Genomic DNA, 27,909 nt, shown 5'->3' on the forward strand with positions numbered 1-27,909 from the left:
ATTAAAATTTTTGAAATATTGAACTGTAGATTACCCATTTCACTTCTTCCATATGCAGATAAAATAATGTTTGTTTGTGCAGTATTAGTAAATCTGCAGCCACCAATTATAAATGAGTGAAATTTTTTTATTGTGAAAACACTGAAACTTAATACTATTTACAATTGCAGGTAAATAATAATTAAAGTAGAACATTTGCATCTTCTCTAATGGTGAATAAATGAACGTCTCATTTTTTTCCACTTTAAGTATTACATTTTGTACAGTACATCATTATAGATAAATAAATAAGAAAATTGAATATTTGTTACATATAAAGCTAATTGCATTTGTGTATAATATATGCTATTTTCTTTTAAATAAAGTTTAGAACTTTTAAACTCTAAATATTTTACAAATATCTCATTTGTCCCGAAATCAACAATTTTTTAAAAAATCTTTACACGTGTAAGGGCGTTTAATTTCGAGTAAGCTAAACTAAAACTAAAAGCTAAATTAAAAAAACAATAAGCGATTTACTGAACTAGGTACGGTTTTCGAAATGTCTCAGATATAACGCATATGCACTCTTTAGCGAACTCCTATGTGTTATGTAAATATTTTCCACCAGGGCGGCGCGCGAGTAACTTGCGCTCGGACTCTAAGATAATTGTAGTAATTAATGTTTTTAATAAATTGAAGCTATATGTAAAACTCGTAGTTGATTCACTATTAAAAATAGCTTCCATTAATTCAAAAATGGAAATAAAAAATAGTCTACATAAGAAAAGACACGAATACGAGTAAAGAATTACGTGTAAACAAACGGGTTACAATTGAAATACCTTGTGTTACATGTTATTTAAAATTTAACTGTGCAGTACATCAAACATTTCTATATATTAAACAGTGATGATAATACAATTATTTTTCTTTTTTAATTACAGTACACACAAAAACGCTTATGAATATTTTGAATGGATTTGAATAACAAAAATCGAAATGACATTCAACCGATACGTGATAAATGCAAATAAATTGCCTGCAATGAGTATACTGTACTTCATAAAGTGCCAATTTTTAATAATGACGTACTTTTTGTGCTTAGAATAAGTTCTTTTATTTCATGACTAAAGTGTGCAATATTTATTTTTTCACAAGAGATTGTGATTTTTATCATCTTTAATCACAACCTGTGATTAAAGGTAATAAAAAGTAATTGCTTTTTATTTACCTTTACTTACTTTACTTTTTATTTACCTTTTTATAACCTTTAATCACAGGTTGGCAAGGAAAAACTGAAATCAAGTATTAAAATTCTCGGCTTTTAAAGAAAAAATTAACTTATATAAACAAGCAGTACAGAATTTAAAAAATAACCCTACATTTTTGTACATAATTTTTAATTGAAATATACTCGGCTACAAAATTCAAGTTGGTAGAATTTTATTACAAATGTATTTGTTACTAAAAGTATATTAATTGAAACGAATAAGACAAAGCGATTTAGTGACTCAAGAAAAAAAAAAATAGTGCTGGATAGTAAGAGTGGTTTGGTTCAAGTCGTGCTGGTATCCTTGCCCAGTGGTGATATTCGGCGGGTTCGCACAGGTTCGGCCGAACCCGTTGTTAAAATTTTCAGTTTTCCGAACCTTGTTAAACACATGGAACATTTCTCAGTGGGTTTGTTTTTTTTGAAAAAATATATTAAAATATGCGTATAATACTCTGTAATACTACTAAACTAGAGCCTTATACCCCGTTCGTACCGAGCATTTCAATCTAGATTGTGAGCAAGGTCAGGGAGTATGTCTTGGTGCGATCTCTCTCGACCGTTTCAATCGAGGTTTAATCGCGATCGATTCAAGAGAGTTCTTGATCCAGTCATAAGAGAGATCTCAGAATGCCACACGCACGAGATAATACAAGATGGCTGTCGAACACGTGTCGGGCTATGGACAGCGAAAGAAAAAGTATAATGTATCTCGAGAGATGGTGACACGTGTGTATTTCCAGAAGCGCCATTTCGCGGTAAAGATTACCCCCGCCTAAAAAAATAAAAAGAAAAGGTCGACAGCTCTAAAATATTATCGTTACCTGCCCTTCACCCATGGCTCGTTACGTTCCAAGTACGCCACTGATTGTTAGATATACGGTTGCAAGAAAAGTATTGTATTTATTTCTATTCAAAACTTCCATTTCATTTGTCGGTGATTGTCAGGGAAAAATTTTCTGCTAGCGAACCCCTTGTTAAATATTTCGAATATCACTACTGTCCATGCCGGTATCAGTAACGCACTGATAATCAGCTTCACACCTTCACTCCGCTCGTCAAATAGTTCGTGTTTAACTTCCAAATAAATGTTATTACTAAGTGTTACACGACTTGCATGTAACGACGTTCTCCTTGTCAATGAACATTAAGTTTTAATTTTTCAAAATCTTCTGTAGCAAAATTTAATGCATTGTTTACATTGTCAAATATTACTTAAATTTTATACCGTATTAGAATTTTGATTATATTCATCAATATACAAAGACTTTAAAATTCTATCAATGTAGACACACATTAGATTAGTGGTCTCCAAAGTGGGATACGCATACCTCAGGGGTATGCAAAGTGATACTTGAGGGTACACCAAGTTTTCCTAATATATGTATATATATAAGTTATACCTCCTACAATATATTATAGGGATACAACTTATAATTATTTTCGTCTTAGGGGTACGCAATCAAAAACATTTGGAGACCACTGCATTAGACAATAGAACTTGGGTTTAGCGGACATCTCAGAACTGAAAACTGTCCTTTTAAATCAAGTATTTATTAAAAATTGTCTTTTATAATATCTCGTTACTTTTTTAAATAATCAGTACACAACTTTTTGTTATAAGAGCAAAATCAGATATAACCAATGAATCACTAAATTATAGTGTTATTTTTATGCGATAATTAATCACCATTTAATAAAATGATGAGCTCATAGCATTGTTATTCAAAGGCTTTGCCTTGTCACTGCAACCAATGCTCTCTGTCCAATGCAGTCCTTTTTAATTCATAATAATTTCGGAACACTCATACAAGCATTGACATCTTCCAGATACTTTTCCCTGGTCTTCCTTTCTCTCGAGAATTTGGCCTTCGAGGATAGTTTTAGGAATTAATTGTGCCTACTAATTGATTTGTTATTGTTAATTGTAGAGAAAATATTGAAACATAATTCATCATAAATAATATTAAACATTTTTAAATTATTATTTTTTATTTCATTTAATCGCTTTGTATTTACAAATAATTTGTATTACAACCATATTTACAAATTTTGGATAGTTTATAACATTTTTGACATGTATGGTCCATCCAGTTCGTATCCAAGTTTTCTATAATAATTCCTAGTTCCTATACCTAATAAAAACAGTATAAAATTAAAATAATAATACAGTAATTATTAATTAAATAAAATATTGAATTAGACTAATAGTGATAAATGACTAATTGTAACTGTATTATACAACAATAAAAGCTAAAATGTCAGTTCATAATGTACTACTAAACATTTACATATTTCTATTATGTTGTCTCATTGGGCATGCACTCCTTCAAATATCATTCTATGTAAAAAGCATTCTAGAATTAAAATATCTTGTACTATTGGAATCTGCAATGGTAAAGACCTGAGAAAGACTTCATTACACCACTTTTCTGTAATTATAGTTTAATTATTTAGTAATTAATTAAAATATAATAGCGGAAAAGTAGCCCATAATTGGTGGTTGTTTGGCTTTACTGAAACTTAAATTTAATTTCCAAAATTTTTATAAGCCAGGTAATTTTTTTCTATAAATAATACAACTTATCTTAAAAGAAAATGCTTATTTGTACTGTTTTTTGTTTACTCTTTATGCCCTATGGGCACTAAAAGGGTCTTTTAATTAAGTCTGTCCTACATTCTGCTAGGACCACAATTGGGCAACCAGGTGCTGAGGAATGAAACCAGATATATCCAGGATGGATTACCCTCAAAAAAATTCCTGGAATTTTTTGACCCGCCTGGATTTTTTCTGGGTCTCCAGAGTGGTAGGCTAGCACCTTAAAGCGAGGAGGCGGGAAATTCAAAATAATTTAATCTGAAGAAATTGCGTACTCTGCAAGAGGGAGAAATTGCTTATTGCATGCTATTTTTGGACAGACCCATTCAAGGTCATTACATTTCCTCCCATCCCTCCCCAAAAGTTACAAGACATTCCAATTTTCCAATACGAATTTAAAGATGTATTGGGATCAAAAAGAATCAAGAGTGACAGATTCCCTGACTTTTTCTGCTAAAAATCTTATTCCCTGTCTTTCCGGGTCTAGGGATCCCGTATTTAGCGAAAAATGTTAAGTTTGGAAGAATTATCCTGTAAAAAGTTATAGAAGTATTTAGGCTTAAATTTTGGAAACTGTTCCATAAGGAAAAATATTCAGATTATTGTGAATAAATTTCAATGAATATGACGAGTAAAATGATGAGAATGTTCAGGCAGGCCGCCCATATCTGCAGATACTATGGAAAATTTTAATTAAAATGGCTTAAATATTTTAATTAAGATTGTGTATATATTCTTAATTGGCTTATCAACAGTGAATGATTTTTTAACTGTTTTACATAATTCTGCAGAGACTTAGTCTATAAGGTCATCTCTGTGAAGAAAAACTGTTATTGTTTTCTGATGTTAGACATGGTGAAAAGAAAATGACTTAATTTCTTCAAATTTTTTAACTTTGGTAAATGTTTGGGAAGATTTTTAATAAAGCTCTCATGCTTCAACTGTTGTCTCAGTAAACTGCTTGGTTTTATATACAACACAATGTGAAAAATGTCAATTTTACATAATGATGATTATGCAGCTCATCAAGCAATGTGTTAAGATCTCATTAAGGCTACAAATCACAAAAATTTGATGAACAACACTTTATTCAGTGATGAAACAATTTCTTTTTTATTAATGTACATTTGTCATATTGTATTTAACAGTTCAATAAAATTTTTATTTTGCAATTATCAACTTTTTTCACTTAAAGGGATCATGAATTTATAAACACACTGTTATTTTTTAATCAAATTTTTGTGAAACAATTAATATTAATGAAAAATTTACTGTGTAGAATTCTCAAGAAATCTGAATATTTTTAATTTGTGAAAATATTAATTCAGAAATCAATTTTTGTACTTGATTTTATGTAAATTTTAATGCCTATATGTTTAAAGTTCATAATTCAAAAACAGATGTTGCAATTAATTGTAATGATTTTCTTTAACTGTATTATTAAATTTTATATTAAAATTAATTGGAAAGATTATTAATAATGGCTTACCAGATATGACAGCTATTTTTGTTGAATTATGTTCTTCTTTAGCAATTCTTTCAGCTTCTTCCATTAATAACATTCCAAATCCCTGAATATTGCAAAAGAAATTTATTTATAATTTGGCAGTAGATTATGCTAATTAACTAACTATTAGCAAGCCAACTGCTTAAATTCTGTCTTTAATCTGGTTGGTGCAGTCAACGAGAGTCATAAATTTGACGTGATGGGGTCTCTTAACAACTCCACTAAATTAAATTGAGTGATCAGATTATAATGTTCATATTCACATTTATTATGGTCAGAAAAGTTCATGATCCTAAAAATTCTTCATGTATGTCATCTCTTACATACTCTAGTCACTCTCTACTCTTGGTTATTTGACATTTGTAGTTATTTTTAGGTCGATGTATTACAGTTTTTTCAGTATATTCTTTGCATGATTATTTTGCTTCTTCAATTGACTTTATATAAATTTAGAAATTTTAAGATAAACTTTACAAGCCTCTGATGTTACATTGCAACTATCACAGTATGTGAAAAATGAAACAACAAGCCTACAATAAAAAGTAAAATTATAAACTCACCACTGTATTTGAATACTGAATTAGTAAACAAAGAAAGTATTTTCAGCAAAATTTTGATATTTCACAAGTTTTACATCCTACAACATTCAATTTTTCACAATTTTCAATTCCTGAAAATTTCAAGTGCCAAAGTGTGTAACATACTTGGCCCAGTGAGGTATGCGCAACCTCACTGCCATCAATATCTCAATATAGTTTTACATATTGCAATAGTGATGGATATGTCAATAAAATTAAATCATTATCCATCATTATTTAACTTGGATATATATATTTATATATGAAATTAGTGGTATAATAAGAGCAGCAAATCAGCAAATAATCTGAAAATTAAAACATCTGGCATTTTAAAAGTCTCTGAACCAATGCCAGATTAAGAAACTTATTTAAGAATTTTTTAAATATTCTTGATTATATTACATTAAAAAATAAAGCTTACTTGATGTTGAAATTTTGATGGATCACGAAAACTGACAGGCACTACACTTCCATATCTTAACATTATTTAAGAAAAATAACAACTTCTCAAAAGCAATCATTTTTTTTTTATCAACAGTTAAATTTTTAAGACTTAACAAAGTTTTTAGAATATACTACACTTATCAGTTATAAAAATTATAGGTAACGATTCACTAAGCCATCATTATTTATAAAAGGATACACATGCAGTTCTCTAATTATTGATACGTTATTTTTCAATTCTGGCCGAAAAGTTTCTTCTGAACATTTTCTTAATCGAAGCAACCCAACTAAGATATCCTGATGCGGATCTTCATATGATAAAAACGTTTCCCAGCCACCATTAGCCACATAATCTCTTCTTATTAGTTCTACCTAAATGACATCAAAAATACATTAATTCTTTAATATATATTAATATGTTAATTTTATACCTAGTAAAATAAAATTCAAATCATTAAGATATTTCATATGTAGTATAATGTTGCATGTTATTACGGTAACAAAAACACAGAACATTTATTAAAATTTTTTTAAACTTACAAATTTTAACAAGTCTAAGTACTCAAATATTTATTCAAGAACTATAGAATAAGCTTTTTTCAATACATTTAAGTGTAAAATTAACCTGAAAATAATCATTACATGTTAAATAATAATTATTAGAGTATTTTTATAATGTTCTTAGAAAAATGGCTATCTTAAATTCTTAAAATGATATAAAACAATGTTCTAGATTATTAACTACTGCTAATACTAAATTAATTAATTACTATACTAACTACTATATTTAATCATGTTAAATATATCACTACTGTATCTACTAATATATATTAAGTTATTATAGTATTATATATATTATTAATAATATTATATATATATACTATATAATTAGTATTATATTTAGTATATATAATACTTATATAGTAGATACATAGTGATATATTATATATATATATATAAATACTTACATTAAAATTGTCACAACACTTTTTCTTTCCCATCATGGTAAATAATAATTATAAAATTATTTTGAGAAGACATAGAATAATGTGATCAGTTTTAAAATGTATTAAAACTAATTTAATTTCATTATACATATTCATTCTCCAACATAAATCACCATTTAGAGTGGTATGTTTTCCAAATATTCAATTCATTTTTTTTTTCATTCCATGCACAAAAAACTTTCTAATCTTTCCCTGGTGAATTTCCAAGAAGTAACTCAACCTCATCAGCCAATGAAAAGTTCAGGTATCCTTCTTACAACATGGCACTTCTACAACACAATTTCACTCTAACATGATTTGAAAATTGGAGAATATCCCTCATACAACATGGTTTCCAGTTTTGCACTAACACAATTTGAGAATTTGACAAATTCTCCGTACAAAATTTCACAACTTTTAAGTGCAAACTCATTATTCAATACTTTTTATTCAAGCAAGCATGCAGGCATGCTGTCTGAAATTAGCCACAGATTTTAGAATATTGAAATTTTCAATCATTTTGTGCCTTTTGTCAGGTTTACTTTAATGAAAATAGATAGTGAAATTTGTTTCTTCCTTGTCCTAGCTTCCTTGTCCTGCTTTCTTATCAACTGGGTGTCATTGTTGTTGCTTTCAGACTTTAGTCCTTAAGACTGTCACTGTGTTTTGTTTTTATACATTAATCTTCGATTTAGTAAAGTTTATTTAAACATTTTAGGTAGGTATTATTAAACTTTTTTAACTGTAGGTAAGTAATCATTCATAAAATTGATGAATGACATACAGTGGTACTGTTCCCAACTCAAACAATTCGGTATTCAAACACAAATTCTGGAAAATAAATTGCCCAGTCCTTGATTGAACAAATGCGAACCACTAGAACAAATTTTTGATTAATAACATATTTTTACTTTTATTTTGTAATACATAAATGTTTATGGTAAAAATAAAAATGAAGATGTTATACTGATATTTCTGATCTAGATCAACAAAAAAAAAAAGCAGATAATGACAATACTTTGTAAAAAGAAAACACCCTCATTTAACTAAAGTTAATATTAATGCATTTGCAATGCAGTTTGTAAATTTTTTTCGTCCAATGGAGATTATTATTACTAAAATTGAAGACAAAATCTGCCTAAAAGGAACCACCATTTATTTCTTGTGTTCCAGACTATACACTTTTGCATAATACAGTACTTTTAATCGTGATTGTTAATTAATTATTGATTGGAAATAAATTATTGATTGCTTTAATAAACATATTTCTCTTAGAATTGTATACAGTAGACCCCCCACAGGTCTACTGTATACAATTCTAAGAGGGTTCATATAACATGGATTTGTATAATACGGCTAAAAAATTGTGATCAGGTTTGTATAACACACTAAAAGAGACTCGAATAACACAGAAAAATGTCATTGCCAACTCGTGTTGCGACAGGATTGGTCGAATCTGGACCAATAGCGGATATTGTACAAACCATTGAGTTTAAACGAGCGCAGGACCTACTAAAAAACATTTATTATTCAACGGCCATAAAAAATATATTTTTATTAATGATGTCTCCAAAGTTCAGCAAATTTTTTGCAGAAAAATAACTTATCAGGAAACATGCGCCCGCCGTTCGACGAGCCGCTTTGCGACGAAAACAAGCTTACGCAATGGCGTCGTTGAATGGTGCACACTTGGTAAGTAATCCTACGATTTTTTTGTTTATAGCATAGTTTATATGGATTATTCCCAAAAAATTATACTTGATTTGTAAATGTTGAGTGAAATTAGTCTAGAATCAATTAATTTTATGGAAGAAAACCTTTCAAACATCTGTAGCCCCTAAACTGCACATGTGCCGGGCTGTGATTGGCTCATGTATTTAAGTAACTCGTACAACACGGATTGATATAACACAGAACATATCTACCATGTTATAGGAGGGTCTACTGTACTTTTGTTAACTTCTGGAACCTAATCTTACATTTTACACTAGTCTCTTTGTTTCATATAGCACAGATTTGGAATAACATGGCACTTTTTTCAAACATACTACCTGTTTGAGGGATACCTGTATTGCTTTTTCAATATTTCTATTAATTTTGGAAATCACCAGAAATCTGATGGTGCCAGATCTGGGCTGTTAAGAGGGTAGGGAGTAACTTGTAATCAGGACTGTTAAGAGCTTTTATGAAGGTCTTTTAACTCTGCAGGTCTCTTTAACTATCTTTTTTTCTTTGAAAAAATAAAATATGTAAAATGTTTCTATATATATATAGACTGTTTTTTTAACTTACTCTTAAAATTACATAAATAAAAGTTTAAAATCCAACAATAATGTTGGAACAGATAACTTTCAAAACCAAAACTATTCACATCAATTTGGAATTTCATAGTTCAAACCTAAACTTGAGGCAGGTTTATAAATTAAACCAAAAACATTTGTATGTTCATTTAATAAATAACCCACTTGCTGGAAAAGTAAAGTATTTCTTTAAAAATAATTTAAAGAAATACATACATATTACTAAAATTCACCATGTATTTATCATCATTCTATAAAAGTTTTTTGCATTTTATACTAACCTCATATGGTCTGACTTTATTATGAATTTCTTGAATCCCAACTTCTCTTGTACGAACATCTTTACATTGGGTGCCAAGATCTTTCATTCTAGCCAAAGCAAGTTCTCTTAAATTTCCATGTTCCACACCAGAACTTACTAAAGGCATGGGAATATCTCTGAAAAATATTATGAATTTATATTAAAAATAAATGTTATTAATTTTAAATAAATCTTGGTTTAAATGCTGGATGGTGATTACTTGGATTTTCAAGCTATCATTTTTCATTTTAAATATTTTAAAAATATAATATGACAATGTATATATAATAAAATATAACTATAAGATAACAATTAATTTACAAAAACTATTTTATATATACTGTGATCATAAAGTCTCTCCACAATGGGTGGGAAATGAGAAGAGCTTCAAGGAACAAAGTAATGACATTATAGCAAATCATGCATGAAGAGACTTAATTCAAGCTGATATGAAATTTCACCCGCTGTTTAAATAGTGTCAAAAAAACAGTTTTGAAATAAAAATGGATTTTTTTCAGTTCTTTTTAAAATTCTGTTTTGGTTTCTTCTTTTTTTTTTTTTTTTTGTAAAAATCAAAACTCATCCTTACTGCAAGCACATACCTGTGTAAGCAAGCAGTAATATAACATGTGATTGAACTGATCAGAAACAAACAAAGTAAACAATGTTCCAATTTAATTTTTAAAACATGATTTTCTTGTGTTTTGGCAAATTTTCCCAATTATTTTCTATAGGCTTAACCAAGATGCTACACCATTTTCTTGTAATGTTTTTGTGACTATTGCTGTAATATCATTTTTTCCTACTGCAAATTTTTTCAGACTGTTTTAGTTTTCCCCTCATTTGCATTTGTGCAATTAGATTTATTCTGCACCCCTACATCATCTAACAAATAAATATTTTAAAATATTTTATGATTAGCTTTATCAGCAATGTTTTATTCTTGTTTAAAGATTTATAGATTAATAAATATAAGATGAGTGACCATTTATCTTATCCTTATCTGTCAATTTCAATTAGATAAAAAATCTTCCAACAAATAATGGATCATAAGATTATTCTGCATGTTCATTTCTGTTTAACTAATACAGTCATTAAATAACATCAGAAAGACAATTCTGTTCTTTATGAAATAGTATTTTTATATAATTAAAATCTGTTCTGTTTCAAATTTTGTCCTTTAATAACAGAAAAATTTATCATTGAAAACTCAACAGAGATTTAATTACACTTATAAATTTATTTAAATTAAATATTTTAAGCCTCTTTTATTTATATAACTGAAAAAAGTAAAACTCAAATGATCACCACAATTAATTAGTATGATAATAAATTAATTAATTAGCCTGATAATAATAAACCAAATGATTGCCATAATTAATTGGGCTATTGATAGCACTTAACTATCCCAATTACTTACAGCAATTGTTTGGTTTATTACTAATACTTCAAACTTAGTGATGTTTATATATGAAAACACAAGCTTAATTTATTGTAAATAGATAATTTACTATAATAAAATATAGTTCTCTTATAAACTGAAAAACTGAATATTTCTTATAAAATATTCAAAAGATATTTTTTAAATAAAAAAAAATTTTGTTAGTTATTTTTGGTACAAGAGCCCATTAGACTACTGTATCAGATATCAGTGAACATATAAATACACAAAAATTATGAAAGTAAGATAAAATGAACAAGTTAATGGCAAACAAGATACAAATACTGTATTTTCTTGCATATAAGATGAGGTTTTTATTCATTTTTCACTGCTTCAAAAACCTAGATCGTCCTATATGTGCAAGCAAAGGATTTTTTGTGTTTTTTCAATAATTTTCGTCAACCGTGTATTCACATTTTTTACTGGATGCTCACCCTCTGGTGTTTAAAAACAAAAGTATTTTATCTGGGTCCTTTTAATCGTTCTTGTGTATTGTCAGGAGTAAAGATGAATAGCAATAGGAAAAGCAAAGCTTTTGAATTGAATTCCAAATTGAAATTTCAAAATCACATGGTAGCCCAATATAAGTTTTAATCCATTCCCATGTGAAAAAGATGATTTTTCAAAAACAGAATTCGAAGAAACTCATAAGTGTAATCAATGGAGAGTGGATTCGACTGTAAAGAATTGGCAAAAAGGTTTCCGATTGTCCAGCTTTACATGAACAAATTATGTTGTCAATTTTACAAGATTTTTTCTCAAAGTTTAAAATGCCAGTAATTTTTGCAGGACAATATGTGCATTTACGCGCAATTGATATTTTATTTGTGATTGAACAAAATAAAATTATAATTGTATTAATAAATCTAATTTTCTTTATTTTTATCTTTAAAGTCACACTTCGTCCTATATGTGAGATCATCTTATACACGAGTAAATATGGTATATATGTTACGGACCAAGTGATTAAAACGGCATTATTCATAATGACTAGCCAATCAGCACTCTCATCTCAGTTGCACATGTGTATTGCATTTAGCACCGAATTTTAAATTTATGTGACCAATAGTTAATCTTGTGCGACATTTTCATTTGATTAAAAAAACTCCACTTATTTCAAAACAAACTTCATCCGTGACTACCGGTACATATAAAGTCTAATCCAGCAACTTCAACCTTTAAATTTCCGGTACAAACGACGAAAATTAACAGAAAAAACTAACGTTTTCGAATCTCCATCGAGATCTTCTTCAGGTTCGTTAATGGAATGTCATGAGAATAGAACTCTTTTGAAGTTCAAGAAATCGAACATCTCCAGCGTGCGATGACGATGCAAAACATAAGATTGATTTAATAGACCTGAGTCTACTATCGTAACGTCGCAAAATATCAATGCAGGAAATAAAACCATGTTTACCATCGTGGATTGACCTCCGAGATGTATCGCCACGCGTACGATAAAACATTGCTGTCTTTGTAATTAATGCATTTCCCCAATTTGGTAGCTCTGTAAATCTCCAGGGTCTCCAATGCCCTAATGTGGTCCGTTTTGAACGACTTCTTAATGAGGGTGGCGTTATCGAAGTCCGCTCTTACATCGGGGTCCATCCACTTATTTCATTTAGAAATATTTATTTTTTGTGAATTATTTCAAAATATTTTAAACAAAACATGTAATCTTTTAAAACTAAGTAGTATTAACTGTTATATTAATAAAATGGTAAAATTTTACCTATGTGCACTGTCATGACGGCAGCTGCCACTGTTCGTGCTCCCGACGAACTCTTCCCGGAGGGAAGCCACCGATTGTTTAACGTCGCTAGCTATTGATTCACAGTAGTTCTTGAACACACGTATCAATAACTAGTGATATTAAACAATTAGTGGACTGCCAGTGGCTCCCCTCTGGGAGGAGTCCATTGGGAGCACGAACAGTGGTGACCACCATCATGATGGTGCACATAGGTAAAATTCTACCAATTAAACTAATATTAATGAAAAATCAATTTACAGGAAACTTCTGGAATTTCATTTTTGATATAAATTATATAAAAAAAATAAATGTTTTTTTTAATTTATTTATTCAAGTAATTAAGATTTTGATGACATTTGGAATTACATAATTTTTTTCTTTGTAGCATTTGCATCTATTAGATTTGCAACCAATTCTGCAGCAGCATTGACTATACTTGGCCTCCAGTAAAATTAAAATGCCACACAAGATTAACTACTGGTCGCATAAATTTAAAATTCAGTACTAAATGCAATACGCACATGCAACTCAGATGTGAGTGCTTATTGGCTAGCATATGTCGGATGATCACTCCTAAACTTTTTATCACTTTGCCTGACTAGGTTATAGCAGTATTCATAATGACTGGTCAATTTGATAAATTATATTACAACACCTGAAATTTATTACAATGCCCAATTTTGTTTGTCATTATTCATAATGACACTATCATTAATCATTTGGTCCATAACATACACACTATATATGGGCAAAATATAATAAAAAGTATTTGCAGGATGAAATGTTTTGTTGTGAAGGATGAAGGCTGTTTTCCATCTAAAAAATTCCCTGTCCTAGATTTTTGATACACAAGGAATGGATGAGACCTAGAAGGAATTTTTTAGATAGTAATAATAAATAATATTTGCATTATAAGAGACCATAAATTTTATTGTTATTTAGAAGCAAAAACATTTTTAATGCCTACTTATATTTTGTAAAAAGTTTATGATAAATAGTAATGTTTTAGGTTAAATGGGCAAAAAAATTATTTTTATTTCAATGTAATATTTTATAACATTGAAATAATATTCAGAATTAATGCTTTTAACATATACTGTGTATGTACTAACATTTCAACATAAACTGATTTAAATTTTATTATTTTTCATACATGAGCTATTTTCATATTTACATTTAACTGTAAAAGTCAACTACATAAATAACATAATTTATAAATATTTACCTTTGTACCCTATATATTCTAGTCCATGGTGGTACCAATGCTAAAATCTTTGCTATCAAATCTATCAGTAAATTTGGTGGGTAACTTTTATATCGACCAGTTTTCCATAATTCATACAATCCTGTTCCACGTATAACTAAAGTTGGATAAATCTTTAAACCATCGGCTCTAAATGCTGGATTTTCAAAAAATTCCTTAAAGATAAAACATATCATAATATAATTATTTTCATATTTACAGTAAATAAATTTTGTTGCATTAAAAGAAATGGCATCAATCCTCCCAAACAAAATTTAATTTACAATAGTCTTCCATTAACAGCAACATTAAAAAATAATGGCACCTAAGTGAAGAACTCTTATGGATAGATGAAAAAGAAATTAAAAACTACATTCAATTAGATGTAATTGCCTTAGGTATTCACTTCTTCATGCAAATTAATTGTGAAGATGTTTATGGTTATTTGAATAGTTTCAAAAAAATAAACTTCATGTGACAAGAAAACATATAGACATGTATTTGTTAATATTACTGTTTGTTAGAATTAATCAGGGACAGAATCATATCTATGTATATGTCTATCTGTAAAGAATAAATTGTAGCAAAATTTATTTCCAATCTGTAAAGTACTAATGTTGTATACTGAAAAATTTTATAATTCTTATATACAGTAGAGCATTGATTATCTGAATCAATTGTGGACTGGGGTTGTTCGAAAAATCGATTTTTCGAATAACTGATTATGTATGAAAAAATACATTATTAATATAGTATATTAGTACATCCCAATAATAGTATATTAATATATCCCATGTTGAAATTTTTCTCCATTGTGTGTTGAATTTTTGTCGACGTTAAGCCTAACGAAAATTTTAATAATAATAATCGTGACTATTTGTATTGTTAAAAATTATTTCTTTATTTCGTACAAACAAAATAAATATATTGAAAAATATAAAGACAAAAAAATTATACTTTAGAAGTTAATCTAATATCAAAAATGTCCGATTCAGCATGACACACGTCCCGACACAGTCCGACTGGAACGCTTTTGGTTAACCAATGTTTCAGTCAATCGGTGTTCGGATAATCGATGCTATGCTGTATAAATTTATTTCTTTATTTTCCTTATTTATTTGTAACTTAACAACAATTTTTTACAGCAAATATTTTGCTGGGTACAACTAGTTTTAATAGATTATGATAATAAAAACTATTCATAACAATAATTAAATGTATTAAACTGATTTAAACTAATATATGTATATATAATTCAATGTCAAAAAATAGCTTACAATGAATTGCTCAACATCCCTTTCAAAATCAACATTTGGTAAATTTGGCATCATGTGACTAACAACTTTGAATCCAGAATCTTTAGATAATTGAAATGATTCGCACACAGCTCGAACTGTATGTCCACTATAAAAAATTATTTTTGTAATGTTAGAACAATTTTAAAATAATAGTAATGTTTACAGAAAATTTTAATAATTTATTATTATTTATATTCATTTTAATATTAAAGAATTGTTAAAATTTCTTAATATCATTAGTTTGCTAATACAGAATAATTTTAATACACTGTAGTTTTATCATTTATCAATTTGCTACAGCATAACATTAGGATTTCCCATTGGATATGCCTTTAATTAAATATAGCTATATCACAATTTTTAAAAAAAATATCTGCTTAAATAATAATAGAAAACATTTCAAAAATGAAACAAATATAAGGTATAGTCATTTAAAAATCAAACATATGTGATTGTAGAAATGTGATGATGATCCTGGTGAGTTTTGTCCCATGGAAAGGAAGCTAGTACACCTGACAACCAACTATAACCATCACATGACACACAGTGTATACAAACACAGCTGGTAGTGTACTTGCCATTCAATTGTCAAAATGGAAGTCAGCAAAGACAAGCAATGCACTGTTGTGCATTGCTTAACAGCAGAAGGTATTGGAAGCAGGTGAATGCATAAGTGAATAAAAGCAGTAGGTAATTATTGCATGGTGCTGACACAAGTGCACATTTGGCAACAACAGTTCCTAGAGGGCCACACTTCCCTCAGTAATAACTAACAGCCAGAACAAACACACAGCTATGAACATTGTTGTTATGCTTATAGAAGAATTGATTTGAAGTACAGTAGAGAGTTGTTTATCCGAACCCCAGTTATCCAAACACTTTCCAGTCGGACTGTGTCGTGCTGAATCAAACTTTTTTGATACTAGATTTACTTCTAAATTACTATAATTCTTATATTTTTCAATATATTTATTTTGTTTGTACAAAATAAAGAAATAATTTTTAATGATACAATAGCCTCGATTATTATTATTATAAAAATTTTTGTTAGGCTTAAAATCGACGAAATTCAACATGAAGCGACACGCAACGGAGAAAAATTTCAACATCGGATAGGTTAAAATATTTTTTCGTACATAATCAGTTATCCGAACAAATCACTTATCCGAACAACTCCAGTCCCCAATTGATTCAGATAAACAACTGTCTACTGTAATGGCATCTCACTGTGGATAAAATTGCAGCACTAGTGGATCTGAGTCACAGTACCATCCATCATATCATCACCAATGGACAGCAGTACCATAAAATCTGCCCTCAGTGAGATAATGCCCTTTTGAACACTGCCAATGTTGTCCGTACCAAATTGAAGAAATTTAGATGGGAAGTGTCCATGCAACTCCCTATAGACCTGATATATCCCAGTGTTCAAGAATTGAAATGTGCCCTAAGATACCAACAATTCAAATCAAATGATGATGTGAAGGCCACCATTCAACAATGGTTCCAGAAGAAACTCAGAGAAATCTTTGTCCTGTTTCACAATAGAATTAGTGTCTCAACAGGTGTGGTATGTGAGCTTGAGTCGACTACGTGTAGCTGACTCAAGCTCAGTGTGATTTCCCAGTTTTTTAAATGATGTTTTTTTATATTTAAAAAAATGTTACTTTGCAATTCAGAATATCACTCATTGAAAATATTAAATCACTATGGAATTTTTGTTAAATGTTCAATTCTGTTATAAATTTTATATTAAAGTTTCTTAATGCATAAAAAAAGTCTTGAAGATGACTTTTCAAATTTTATATTTCACTGACAAATAATTTGTTTAAACAATTTTTTAAGATTACAAAAACATAGCTACTCAAGACTAATGAACAGGCTTATTATACTTTAATACTTTATAATTTTGTAAGAGCTTTAATATAGATTTTTACTTAGTATTAAGAACCAATATATTAAATTATATGTAATCTAACATCTAAAAATATATAGAATGCAAGAGTTGATAATTTAATTTGTAAGACTATTTCCATGTTTCTTCCCTATGTAAATTTTTTGGGAAAATATGCTAGTTAGGTTCTCTCTAATGGCTTATGAACTGCCTTTTTAGGCTTTGATGAACTCCTATCAGTCTCAATTTTGTTACTCTACTTTGAGCCTAACAAATCCTTAAATTATCGGTTCTTGTATTTAGTTTATTTTCTTATTGAGTTGGTGGAAAAAAAAGGAGTTGCAACAGTAACCTAGAAATACAAGATCCATAAGTCCTTGTACAATTTTATAGTTAAATATACAGAGTAAGATGATGTTAAGTCGATGAGTTAAGTGTTTAAGATGTACAGTTCAAGTGTTAAAACTGTGGAGTAACAATATTTAAGAACCTACCTTTTGAAGTGTTTTACATTATAATTTTACCAATGTGAACTAATTTATTTTATTTTATTTACAGATCTCATTAGTTACTCAAAATGTTAACAGTTAAAGAGAAAGTAAACTGTATCCCATTGACTTGCAGAATTAAAAGCAATAACTGCTATTAGAAAAAAAGTGTGCTCTTTATTGTAGTAAGCATGCCGTATTTTCTTCTAACAAGTGTTATTGACTTTAATTCTGTAAGCCAAAGAATGCAGTTTACTTTTTCTTTAACTTATACCATTTTGAGTAACTAATGAAATCTGTAAATCAAATAGAATAAACTAGTTCACATTGGTAAAATTATAATGTAAAACATTCCATAATGTTAACATTTGCACATCTTTAATTATAGAAGTTTAAAACCATACAAGGACTTTTAGACTATCTTATATATTAATAGAATAAATTTTTAATAAAATAATTTTTATTATACAATACTCACCGATTTGTATCTCTAGCAACATCTTCATAAACACTCTGAACTCCAATTTCTAATCTTGTACAGCCATAATTCAGCATGTCACTGCACATTTAAAAAACTTCAAAAAAAAAAAAAAAAAAAAACTGAATGCAATCTTATGTATATCAAAACTATTTTATATTTTTCACTACACACTGCATACTAATTCAACTAATAACTAATTCAGGAAATATTTAGCAACAAAATAAATTGGAATGATTAAAATATGACGAAATTAAAAATTTTAATAAAAGATTAACACTTTCAAAACAACTCGGTCAATCTTCAGTTTGAAAGTAAAATAAAAGTAACAATTTCAAAATAAAGCCTATTCGTGATAGCATGTTCAATGATTAAATTAAATCACTACATTAAATGCATTTTTTGTAAAAATAAATTATTGTTAATATTAAAAATTTATATTCCAAATAAATATTAACTAGTTTTTTTCTTATAATAAAAACAGGTGTATTTAGCACAATATGATTTTATCCAGCAGGTTAATTTTGTTTTATTGATAAAGAAGTAAAATTATATTGAAACAAATATTTCTTAAGTTCTAAATATAATTGCATTTACAAAAAGAAGCATTGCTAATATAGAAATATGTTAATCATTCAAATTTTAAAAATAAAAATTATTTTATATTATTAAAAAACTACAACAATAACAAAAATAATGGCTATTTTTAATTGAAAATTTTTGTAATTTAATCTTGTGAATTTTACTTACTTAATGATTGAAAGTTATGATTTAACTTAAAGTGGCTTATTTTCAAAAAACAATAGCTGTAATGAACTTTCTTTTTACCTGACATTATTAGCACAGAAATATTTATTAAACTTAACTGAGTTGTCATTATTCACAAAAATGATAAAATTTTTAATAAACTATTTAGTTCTTAAATGAAGAGATTCAAAAACAAAGAAATACTCTTATATTTACAACTATTTCAAAAGTTATTAACATCTCTTGTTTAGTTAAATTTATCTGATAATGTTGTTGCCAAATTGTAAAGAATTTAACGTTCTATTGATCATGTGTTAGAAAAATAAATGAAAAATCTGACAGTAGATCTAATAATGTATTCCTTTTTACTGCAATTAATATAATAATATATAATCTAAATATTTTAAATTCAGAAAAAATTAATTCTTATCTTTATATCTTTCAGATTAAATAAAAACAGAACCCAATGTACTTAAATAATGTTTTAAAATAACAATTTTATCACTACCAAATTCCTTTCATCCTAAGACAAACTATAAGTTTGAAATCAAATATTAATATTTTTTATGAATAAAAAAATTTCAATAATAATCAATTTTAAAATATTTAATGTCTGGAAGTTCTGTTTCCATGCACTTCTATATATGATAACTTTTTGTTTTACTGCTGCATACTAATGTCATCATGGACACTTCTCACACTAAAAAAGGAGTTTATATTAAATGTTTATTACTACCAAAGCTCGTTTGAACTGATACGATCAGTGAGCAGTAGAACCAAAAATATATATTAGTGCAAACACATTTGCAGTCTACTCATAACAGCTACTGACTGTTTATTAGGAGTACAAATATAAGAAAGACACTATTGATTATAAGGCATCTCTATTTCAGACAAATGGAACGGGGTAAAAAATATGTCTTAGGTTAGAAAAAACAATAGTATTTTGAAATATTAAACTTTTGTAACAAAATATTACCTTGTTTAATAAAAAATAATAATCTTAAAATTCATAATTAGATTAATATTTCTCTACTACAAATGCTTATTATGATTCATTCTGTAATTAAATAAGAAAAAATTAATTAGATTCTTTACAAGTTTTAAAAGGTATTTATAAAGTTTTAAGTATAATTATATTAAATCAATGCACTGAATGTATTTCATTGTTGAATGTTTCATCATCATCTTATTTAAAACAAAGACAAAATATCTTATGTATATATAATAAACTTAAAATTTATCAATAATATTTTGAATATTAAATAAAATGATTTTCTTTTGAGTATATTAAAATAGAATTAAAACTTGCAAGAAAGGAAAAACAGATATAATTCATATGTATATATTTACCTTAAGTGGCGTTTCAGACAATAATCTGGTCTAGTTTCAATTGTAATACCAATACATTTAATTTTTGACTGTTCACTGTAGATTATTGCTTCAGATACGGAAGAACTAGTAAAGCCAGAAAGAGCGTCATGAAGATTTCGTATGAAAAAGTCTCTGTAATCTTCTGGTAGGCACATAAATGTTCCACCCATAACTATAAATTCAACTTTATCAACATCGTGACCAAGCTGTTTTAGCTGATGTATTGGAAAAAATAAATTAATAATTAGAAAATCAATCATGATGATCATATGTATTTTATCATTATATTAAGTCTAAATTATATCAGAAATTAAAACATGAAATATTTTTCTTGATTTTAATAGTAATATTGTCTATAACCAAACAATCACATTAAATAATTGGGCTATAACTCTGCTAATTTAATGATTTGCTCTGCTAAGTAATTTGCTGCTAGAGTTAGATGTTAGGTGCCATCTCTTGACTAACTTTATAATTAAATAATTTATTAAATAATTTAGAATCATCTGGAAGAAAATGAACTTTGCAATGTTGAATATACTTTGTAATATTGTCATAAGCAATATATAAGAAGTAACACCATTAGTTTATCATACACAGAATTATTAATATACATTCTATACTGAAACATACTGTATATATGTATGATGTTCTTGAATATTTTTATTTGCAGATTTTATTATAGGGTTAGTTCAGAAATAAAGATTTTAGTTTTCCTCTGACATGGACTATCACTCCATAAATACAGAGAAAACAAAATATCAAGTTTTGTAGTTATCTTATAAAATAAAAATTAATTTTTTAGAAAGAACACTATTTTTAATTTAGTTTATCACAAAGTCATTGGTTTTAAACAATGCCAAAACTTAATAATAATGATAATAATAATTGATTAATAATTTGAATTATATAAATACCTGCTCCAGCCTATGTCTGGTCTGCAAATAAGGGTTATACCTTGCTCGAATAGCTCGCATTGAAGTTGGCTACAAATGAAAAAAAAAAAAAACATTAAAAATCAAATTTTTTTACAATGGATTTATACAAATATATCAGATTTTAAATATTAGTAAAGAGATTGCACTGACCTTTTGCATGTTTCCAGCAATTCAGTATAAACCAGAAGCAAACATTTTCAGCCTCTTTCAGGACCCAGCATCAGGCTTTTAAGAAAGTGTTTTTAGCCAAACTTTTTGGAACACTTTTGAAAGGAAAATAAAAACGTTCTGGAACAATTTTCTATTTAAACTAATTAATCGTCTGATTTTTCAATTACGTCATTAACGCCCAAACACTTAACTGATTTTACATCTCATTATAAATTATCGCAGAAAATTATAAATTACAGCACACAGTACATATTTAGTATGTAGGAGATGTAATTTATAATTTTCTGCCATAATTTATAGTGAAATGTAAAATCAATTAAGTGTTTGGGCGTTAATGATGTAATTGAAAAATCAGATGATTAATTAGTTTAAATAGAAAGTTGTTCCAGAACGTTTTTATTTTCCTTTCAAAAGTGTTCCAAAAAGTTTGGCTAAAAACACTTTCTTAAAAGCCTGATGCTGGGTCCTGAAAGAGGCTGAAAATGTTTGCTTCTGGTTTATACTGAATTGCTGGAAATGTGCAAAAGGTGTAATATCACTTTAAAAAGTTCCAACTATAGAGAATATTTTTATGTTTAAATATTAGTAAAATAATACAGTTGAATCTAATTCAAATTTGATTGATTTGAATTACTGGATAAATTCATAATTTTTATTATCAATTTGGATAACTCAAAACTAGTGTCTCATAATTTGAAATGAAACTCAAAGAAAGTAATATTTAGTCATTAGATTTGTAGAATGCACATACTTGATGATTCCATGAAATTATTAGTTCTTTAAATGCCAGGCACATGGAAGAAACATATTTTATAGTTTAATAACATTTGTATCTAGAAGGTAAAGTTGTTTAGCTGTACTTCTATGATGTCTAAGTGTGGAACACATACAACTTTAAATTTAGTTTAAGAAGTTGAAATGATTAGAGGAGAAAAGAAAATAAAGAGAAAATATGATGTTGTTAAAAACTTCATGTAACACAACAAAATATTTCTCTTAGTGAAAAATGCACTAAATATTAATTTCCAAGAATTTTTGAGTTTTGTTAATTATGTCATGATAAGACCATGACAACCAAATTGTACCAAAAAAAAAAATTTAAAAATAAATAAATAAAATATGAATTAGAATAAACCATTAGAATATATACTGAGGAATGTTTTCTTTATGAACTGGCCTTATCCACTGGCAGTCTGCTGATATAGTTTGAAAGGTCTTCTGAATTAGTATTGTGTGTGATTTTGCTCCAATAAAGCAATTCTAGAAGTGTTATTTGAATATAAATTTTGCTGAATACAGATAGTGTTATTTAATTTTAAAAAATGAATAATTTGAATTTCTTTTAAATAGTTTTCAATTTTTGGATTCCTTCAAATTAAAAAAATTCAACTTTATAAAAATGTGAGATCTGGAATTCCATTAGACTCAAAATTGTAATAATTATTCCCTCTTGTAATCAACCTCGATAGACAAAAAAGTTCTAACCGAGAAAATATGCGTCCCTGGCCATATAACTGTCAACTATCCATTGTTCTCACGCTGTATACAGATCATCTTGCACCTTCAGTTTATAGTTAATGTCCGAATTCGTCATATATTTTTGGTCCCGGGAACAGCTATGACCCGAATCACAATTAACCATCGATCACATGACCAATTTTTCCAGCCTAAAACTATAAAAGCTGCTTCTTTCCCCGTCTGGGGAGTCTCTTACGATCAGCTGGACCAACGCCATCGCAGGTTGCCACCGTTCTGGACCTTAAGTTCCAGCGTCACCGCGCTCAGTCGCGATTTTATAAAAGTGTGCAATTCTTGGATACCTAGGAACACCTCTTGGATATCTATGTGACAAATCGCTAAGGAAATCTACAATGAGGTATGAACTGGACCTGTAAGCTCTCTCTCAAACCCTTACGCAAATTAGGAATATTAGTCTATGTTGTATTTTGTCCTTTCTTTAACTCAAATAAATCTTGTTTTAATTGTTAAATGGTGTCCTCTTTGACTCAAATATCGCTTTTGCCTTATTGTCGACCCCATCTCACCTCCTCTCCACTCGCCTGACAGAACAGTCCTGACCCTCAGGACCGCAACTTGTAAACTTAGCCATCTTGACAAGTGAAAGGTCAACGACCTGTGACTGGAAAGGGAGGTACGACTTCCTTCTACCTCCCTCGGATCTCACAAAAATCTTTGGCTTTTTCAAATCCATAAAATAATTCATAAACCATATCTTAAATCTAAACTGAATATACAGTGAAACCTCCATTAACAGATATTTCTGAATAGCAGACATCTCTACTTAACAATCCCCAGACCCTTCAAATAGGCCATCTATAATATAAACCTCTAAATAGCGGATACTCTAAATAATAGACGCCATCGTCCATAACCAACCTTACAAAAACACAAAATCCTGTGTGAAAGAAAGAATTAATTACATATGAAATATTTTAAAACTAAAACAAATAATCAGTTCAAATGTTCTTTCATAATTTTGACTGTAGGCATTGAATGGCTTAAAATAGGAATAGAGGAGGAGGGCAAGTTGTAAAAAGCCAAACAATATTCATTATCTGTTAGGAAAGACTAATCTGGTTAAGTTGTCAATCACCATTTATCATCGTACATATTAATGTTATTAAACTTCTGTCTTATTGTTGGAATTAAGCATATGGGTATCAAGAAACCATAAACTTTCCTGAAGTCATTCATTCAACAAGAACCGTAATACAGTAGTAATGGAAAAAAAAAAAAATTTTAAGGTTAAAACAGCAGTGTTTATTTGGTGAAAGTTCAAAGATTGTGTTACGAAGGCAATTTGCTGACCACTTTAAAGAGTAGGAAGATATTCAGTTTTCTCACATTTATGACATAATTTATGATCTTAACAGCTTTGTGGTGGCTAAAGTAATTTTTAATAAATCATTTATGGAAAAAAAGCAAAATTGTTCGAAAAATTACATCTACTCAACAACTACAAAGTGAACAAATCACTATATTGATTTTTATTACTCACAAACGACATTATAAATGAAAGAATACAAATACATTTCTTATCCATTGAAGTGGTTAGCAAACTGCCTTTGTAACTCGACATTCAAACTCTCATCACCTAAACCAACTTTCATCCACCCTTATGCTAACAATAATAGTCTCATTTTTCTTTTTTGTTACTTCCGCTCAGGTCATTTTTGATGAATTAATAATTAATCAACATTTACATTTTGTCGTAATTTTTATGTTCCATTTAAAGTATCCCATACAGTCTGTTTGCTATTTAGAATTCAATTAAAATGTGATTTTTACATCTGAAAAGGTAAATAATATACTGTATATATATTTTAATTATATATGCTACATATACTTTTTGGTATACCAATGCAAATTTGATGTTTTCATAATCCTTTGTATTCTTCACTTTATAATGACCAGGTTAAAATACAATATTACTGCTGGCTTTACCTCCGAATAGCAGACACCTCTAAAAGCAGACAAACTTCTCAGTCCAGACAGTGTCTGTTATTCGGAGGTTATACTTTAATAAGTAAAAAAAATGACAAGTATATATAAACTTTAACTTGAATAAAAACTTATCCAAGCAAATTTTAAATAATATTAAGATTTCAAAAAATAATCAAAATTTTATAAGTTTTATAATTCTGACATGGTTCATAAATATTTGATAATTATTATATTTTAACAATACCTCATATCCTGTATAAGACTGAGTTGAATATTCAAAATCAGAATCAGGCCCGCCGGGACAATATCTAATAAATATACATTTAAAAATAAATTCATTACTTTTAATAGGTAACTTATTATTATAAATAGTAATGTAATATAAACATTCTAAATGAGTGAGTATAAATTGTTGTATTTAAAAATAAATTAAAATAATATCCATTATCACAATGATGAGTATTTATTTTTTCATTTCCTTTTTAAAAAGTAGTACTTTATTTGCACAACAATATTATAATTATAACAGTTAACAGGATGTTACAGGATGTATCAAAAAGAACATTGAAGTTTTAAATTTTTATAATTTGTCCTATTTGCTGTATAAAATAATAAACCATAACTGATATACGTGGTACAATCCAAAAGTTCGGAGAATGCAGTAATCTATGACAACAAAAGCATGTATTTGAAGTTACAGCGTATGAAATGGATTCTACCAAACCACCTTTACGTGTTCAGGTTAATTTCACCTATGTCTTGTGATTAAACCGCGAGTGCTGCTGTTTTTTTCCCGGAGATAGTTACCTTTGTCCTGCGACGTAATCAAAGTGGAGTTTCAAGAACAACTTCCAACATTAAATTTTGTCAGTGTTTAGGTAAAACACCTATGAGATTTTAAAATTGCTAAGAAAGGTGTACGGTGATTCTACGGTGAAAGGTCACGGTGAAGTCGAAATGTTGGAGGTTGTTCTTGAAATTCCACTTTGATCACGTCGCAGGACAAAGGTAACTATCTCCGGAAAAAAACAGCAGCGCTCGCGGTTTAATCACATGACATGGGTGAAATTAAGACATGTAGAGGTAGTTTGGTAAAATCCATTTCATATGCTGTAACTTCAAATACATGCTTTTGTTGTCATAGATTACTGCATTCCTCGAACTTTTGGATCGTACCACGTATATGAAAGAGGAATGTACAAAGTTTTATAACACACATCACAAGTGTTAAAAAATTAATTCTATTAGTACAACCTAAAAACCTAAAATTAAGTAAATGATGTGCATAAAATTGAGCTACAAAAATTAAATCACTATCACTTTTATAATTATTTTATATTTTTTAAATATTTTGAATAAATAACATCAATTGAAGCTGAATGTTCTTTATAAATTCCTGTTAAAAAAAAACATATTGAAAGAAACCATTTAAATCAGTCAAGTGCAACCTGTAAGGTCCCAATATATGATGGCTCTTGGACTTTGATAACAATTTCATTTTCCCGTTTTCTGCTTCCTACTATTATGCAACCCTAATTAAGCTGATATTTGAGCATTCACACTAAACTTGATCAGTGAAAAGATGAGAATAAATTATATATTACTAGTATGCATAACATTAGCACATGTTACTTTAGTATCTAGTGTACTGATGGTTATGGAGTTGCAGGAGTGGCTCATATCCAGAAAAGGTTGCACATCACTGACTTAAATGCAAATAGTAATAATATTTTTTTATTATTAAATAAGCTTTATTGTAACATAAATATTGATATCTATGATTAAATGCTTATTAAAATCTTATGTAATTTTTATATCTGGAAATTATTCACTCAATTTCATCTAAAATTTTTCATCAATTTAAGGCATTCATACTTCACAAAAAGGGAAAAGATATGTGAATGCACTGTTCTTTTTTCTGTTGTTTTCTTCTCACTAACATTCATACTTAAAAAAAAGCAAGCATATTTGCTTGCAGTAATTCATTTAAAATATAGTGGTTTCAATGTACTGTACTTTAAAATGCTCTTCAAAGTTATATTTTAATTCTTAAAAAAAAAAAAAAAAACAAAAAAAAACAAAAAAAAAAAAAATACAAAGAAGAAAAATACATGATTTTAATGAATTTAGGATTATAGACAAATTTACACATCAAACGAAGCCTGATATCATAAGCAAATACACCTACAACTGCCATAAATGATTGAGCTAAATTTTGGATATATGACTATAGAATAGAAATGAATTTGGCACTAGAGTTAGGCATTAGGCACCATCGCTTATTAAAATTAATAATCATAATATTTAATTAATTAATTTAGATTAAACTGGAAGAAAAGAATCGGCCTGAAGCGGGACTTGAACCCGCAACTCCCACTTACCATGCGAATGTGTTGCCAGTTACGCTACCCGGACGTTTGGTCTGATCTCCATTTCCAGCATATATAAATCTAAGATATAATCATCGACAGTTATTACGGTTATTATTTAATAAATTTAGCACAATCATTTACGGCAGTTGTAGGTGTATTTGCTTAAGATTATAGAGAATGAGGAATATTACAAATCAATAAAATAAATTAGGAAGAGTTCCAAATATTTTAATACCTATGCAAAAATGTATGTTAATCAATAAGCATTCCATTTTCTGCC

At 28.4% G+C, this 27,909-nt stretch overlaps 1 protein-coding gene across 1 annotated transcript in view; it reads right to left on the bottom strand.

The window, feature by feature from the left end:
* Nucleotides 1-3,223: 3,223 nt before the first annotated feature.
* Nucleotides 3,224-27,909, bottom strand: part of Elp3 (elongator complex protein 3) — a 43,486-nt gene continuing 18,800 nt past the window's right edge. The window contains exons 6-16 of the mRNA XM_067287865.1: nt 25,502-25,565; nt 21,601-21,669; nt 20,663-20,898; nt 18,563-18,643; nt 15,682-15,808; nt 14,387-14,580; nt 9,948-10,104; nt 6,580-6,752; nt 6,358-6,412; nt 5,341-5,422; nt 3,224-3,387 (exon numbers count right to left, since the gene is read on the bottom strand). Of these exons, the coding sequence (XP_067143966.1) occupies nt 3,314-3,387; nt 5,341-5,422; nt 6,358-6,412; nt 6,580-6,752; nt 9,948-10,104; nt 14,387-14,580; nt 15,682-15,808; nt 18,563-18,643; nt 20,663-20,898; nt 21,601-21,669; nt 25,502-25,565 (1,312 nt within the window). The 3' untranslated portion in view covers nt 3,224-3,313. The remainder of the gene's footprint in view (nt 3,388-5,340; nt 5,423-6,357; nt 6,413-6,579; nt 6,753-9,947; nt 10,105-14,386; nt 14,581-15,681; nt 15,809-18,562; nt 18,644-20,662; nt 20,899-21,600; nt 21,670-25,501; nt 25,566-27,909) is intronic.

The sequence above is a fragment of the Centruroides vittatus genome, unplaced genomic scaffold (assembly GCF_030686945.1).
Source record: "Centruroides vittatus isolate TY-2023 unplaced genomic scaffold, ASM3068694v2 scaffold_752, whole genome shotgun sequence".
Classification (NCBI taxonomy): domain Eukaryota; kingdom Metazoa; phylum Arthropoda; class Arachnida; order Scorpiones; family Buthidae; genus Centruroides; species Centruroides vittatus.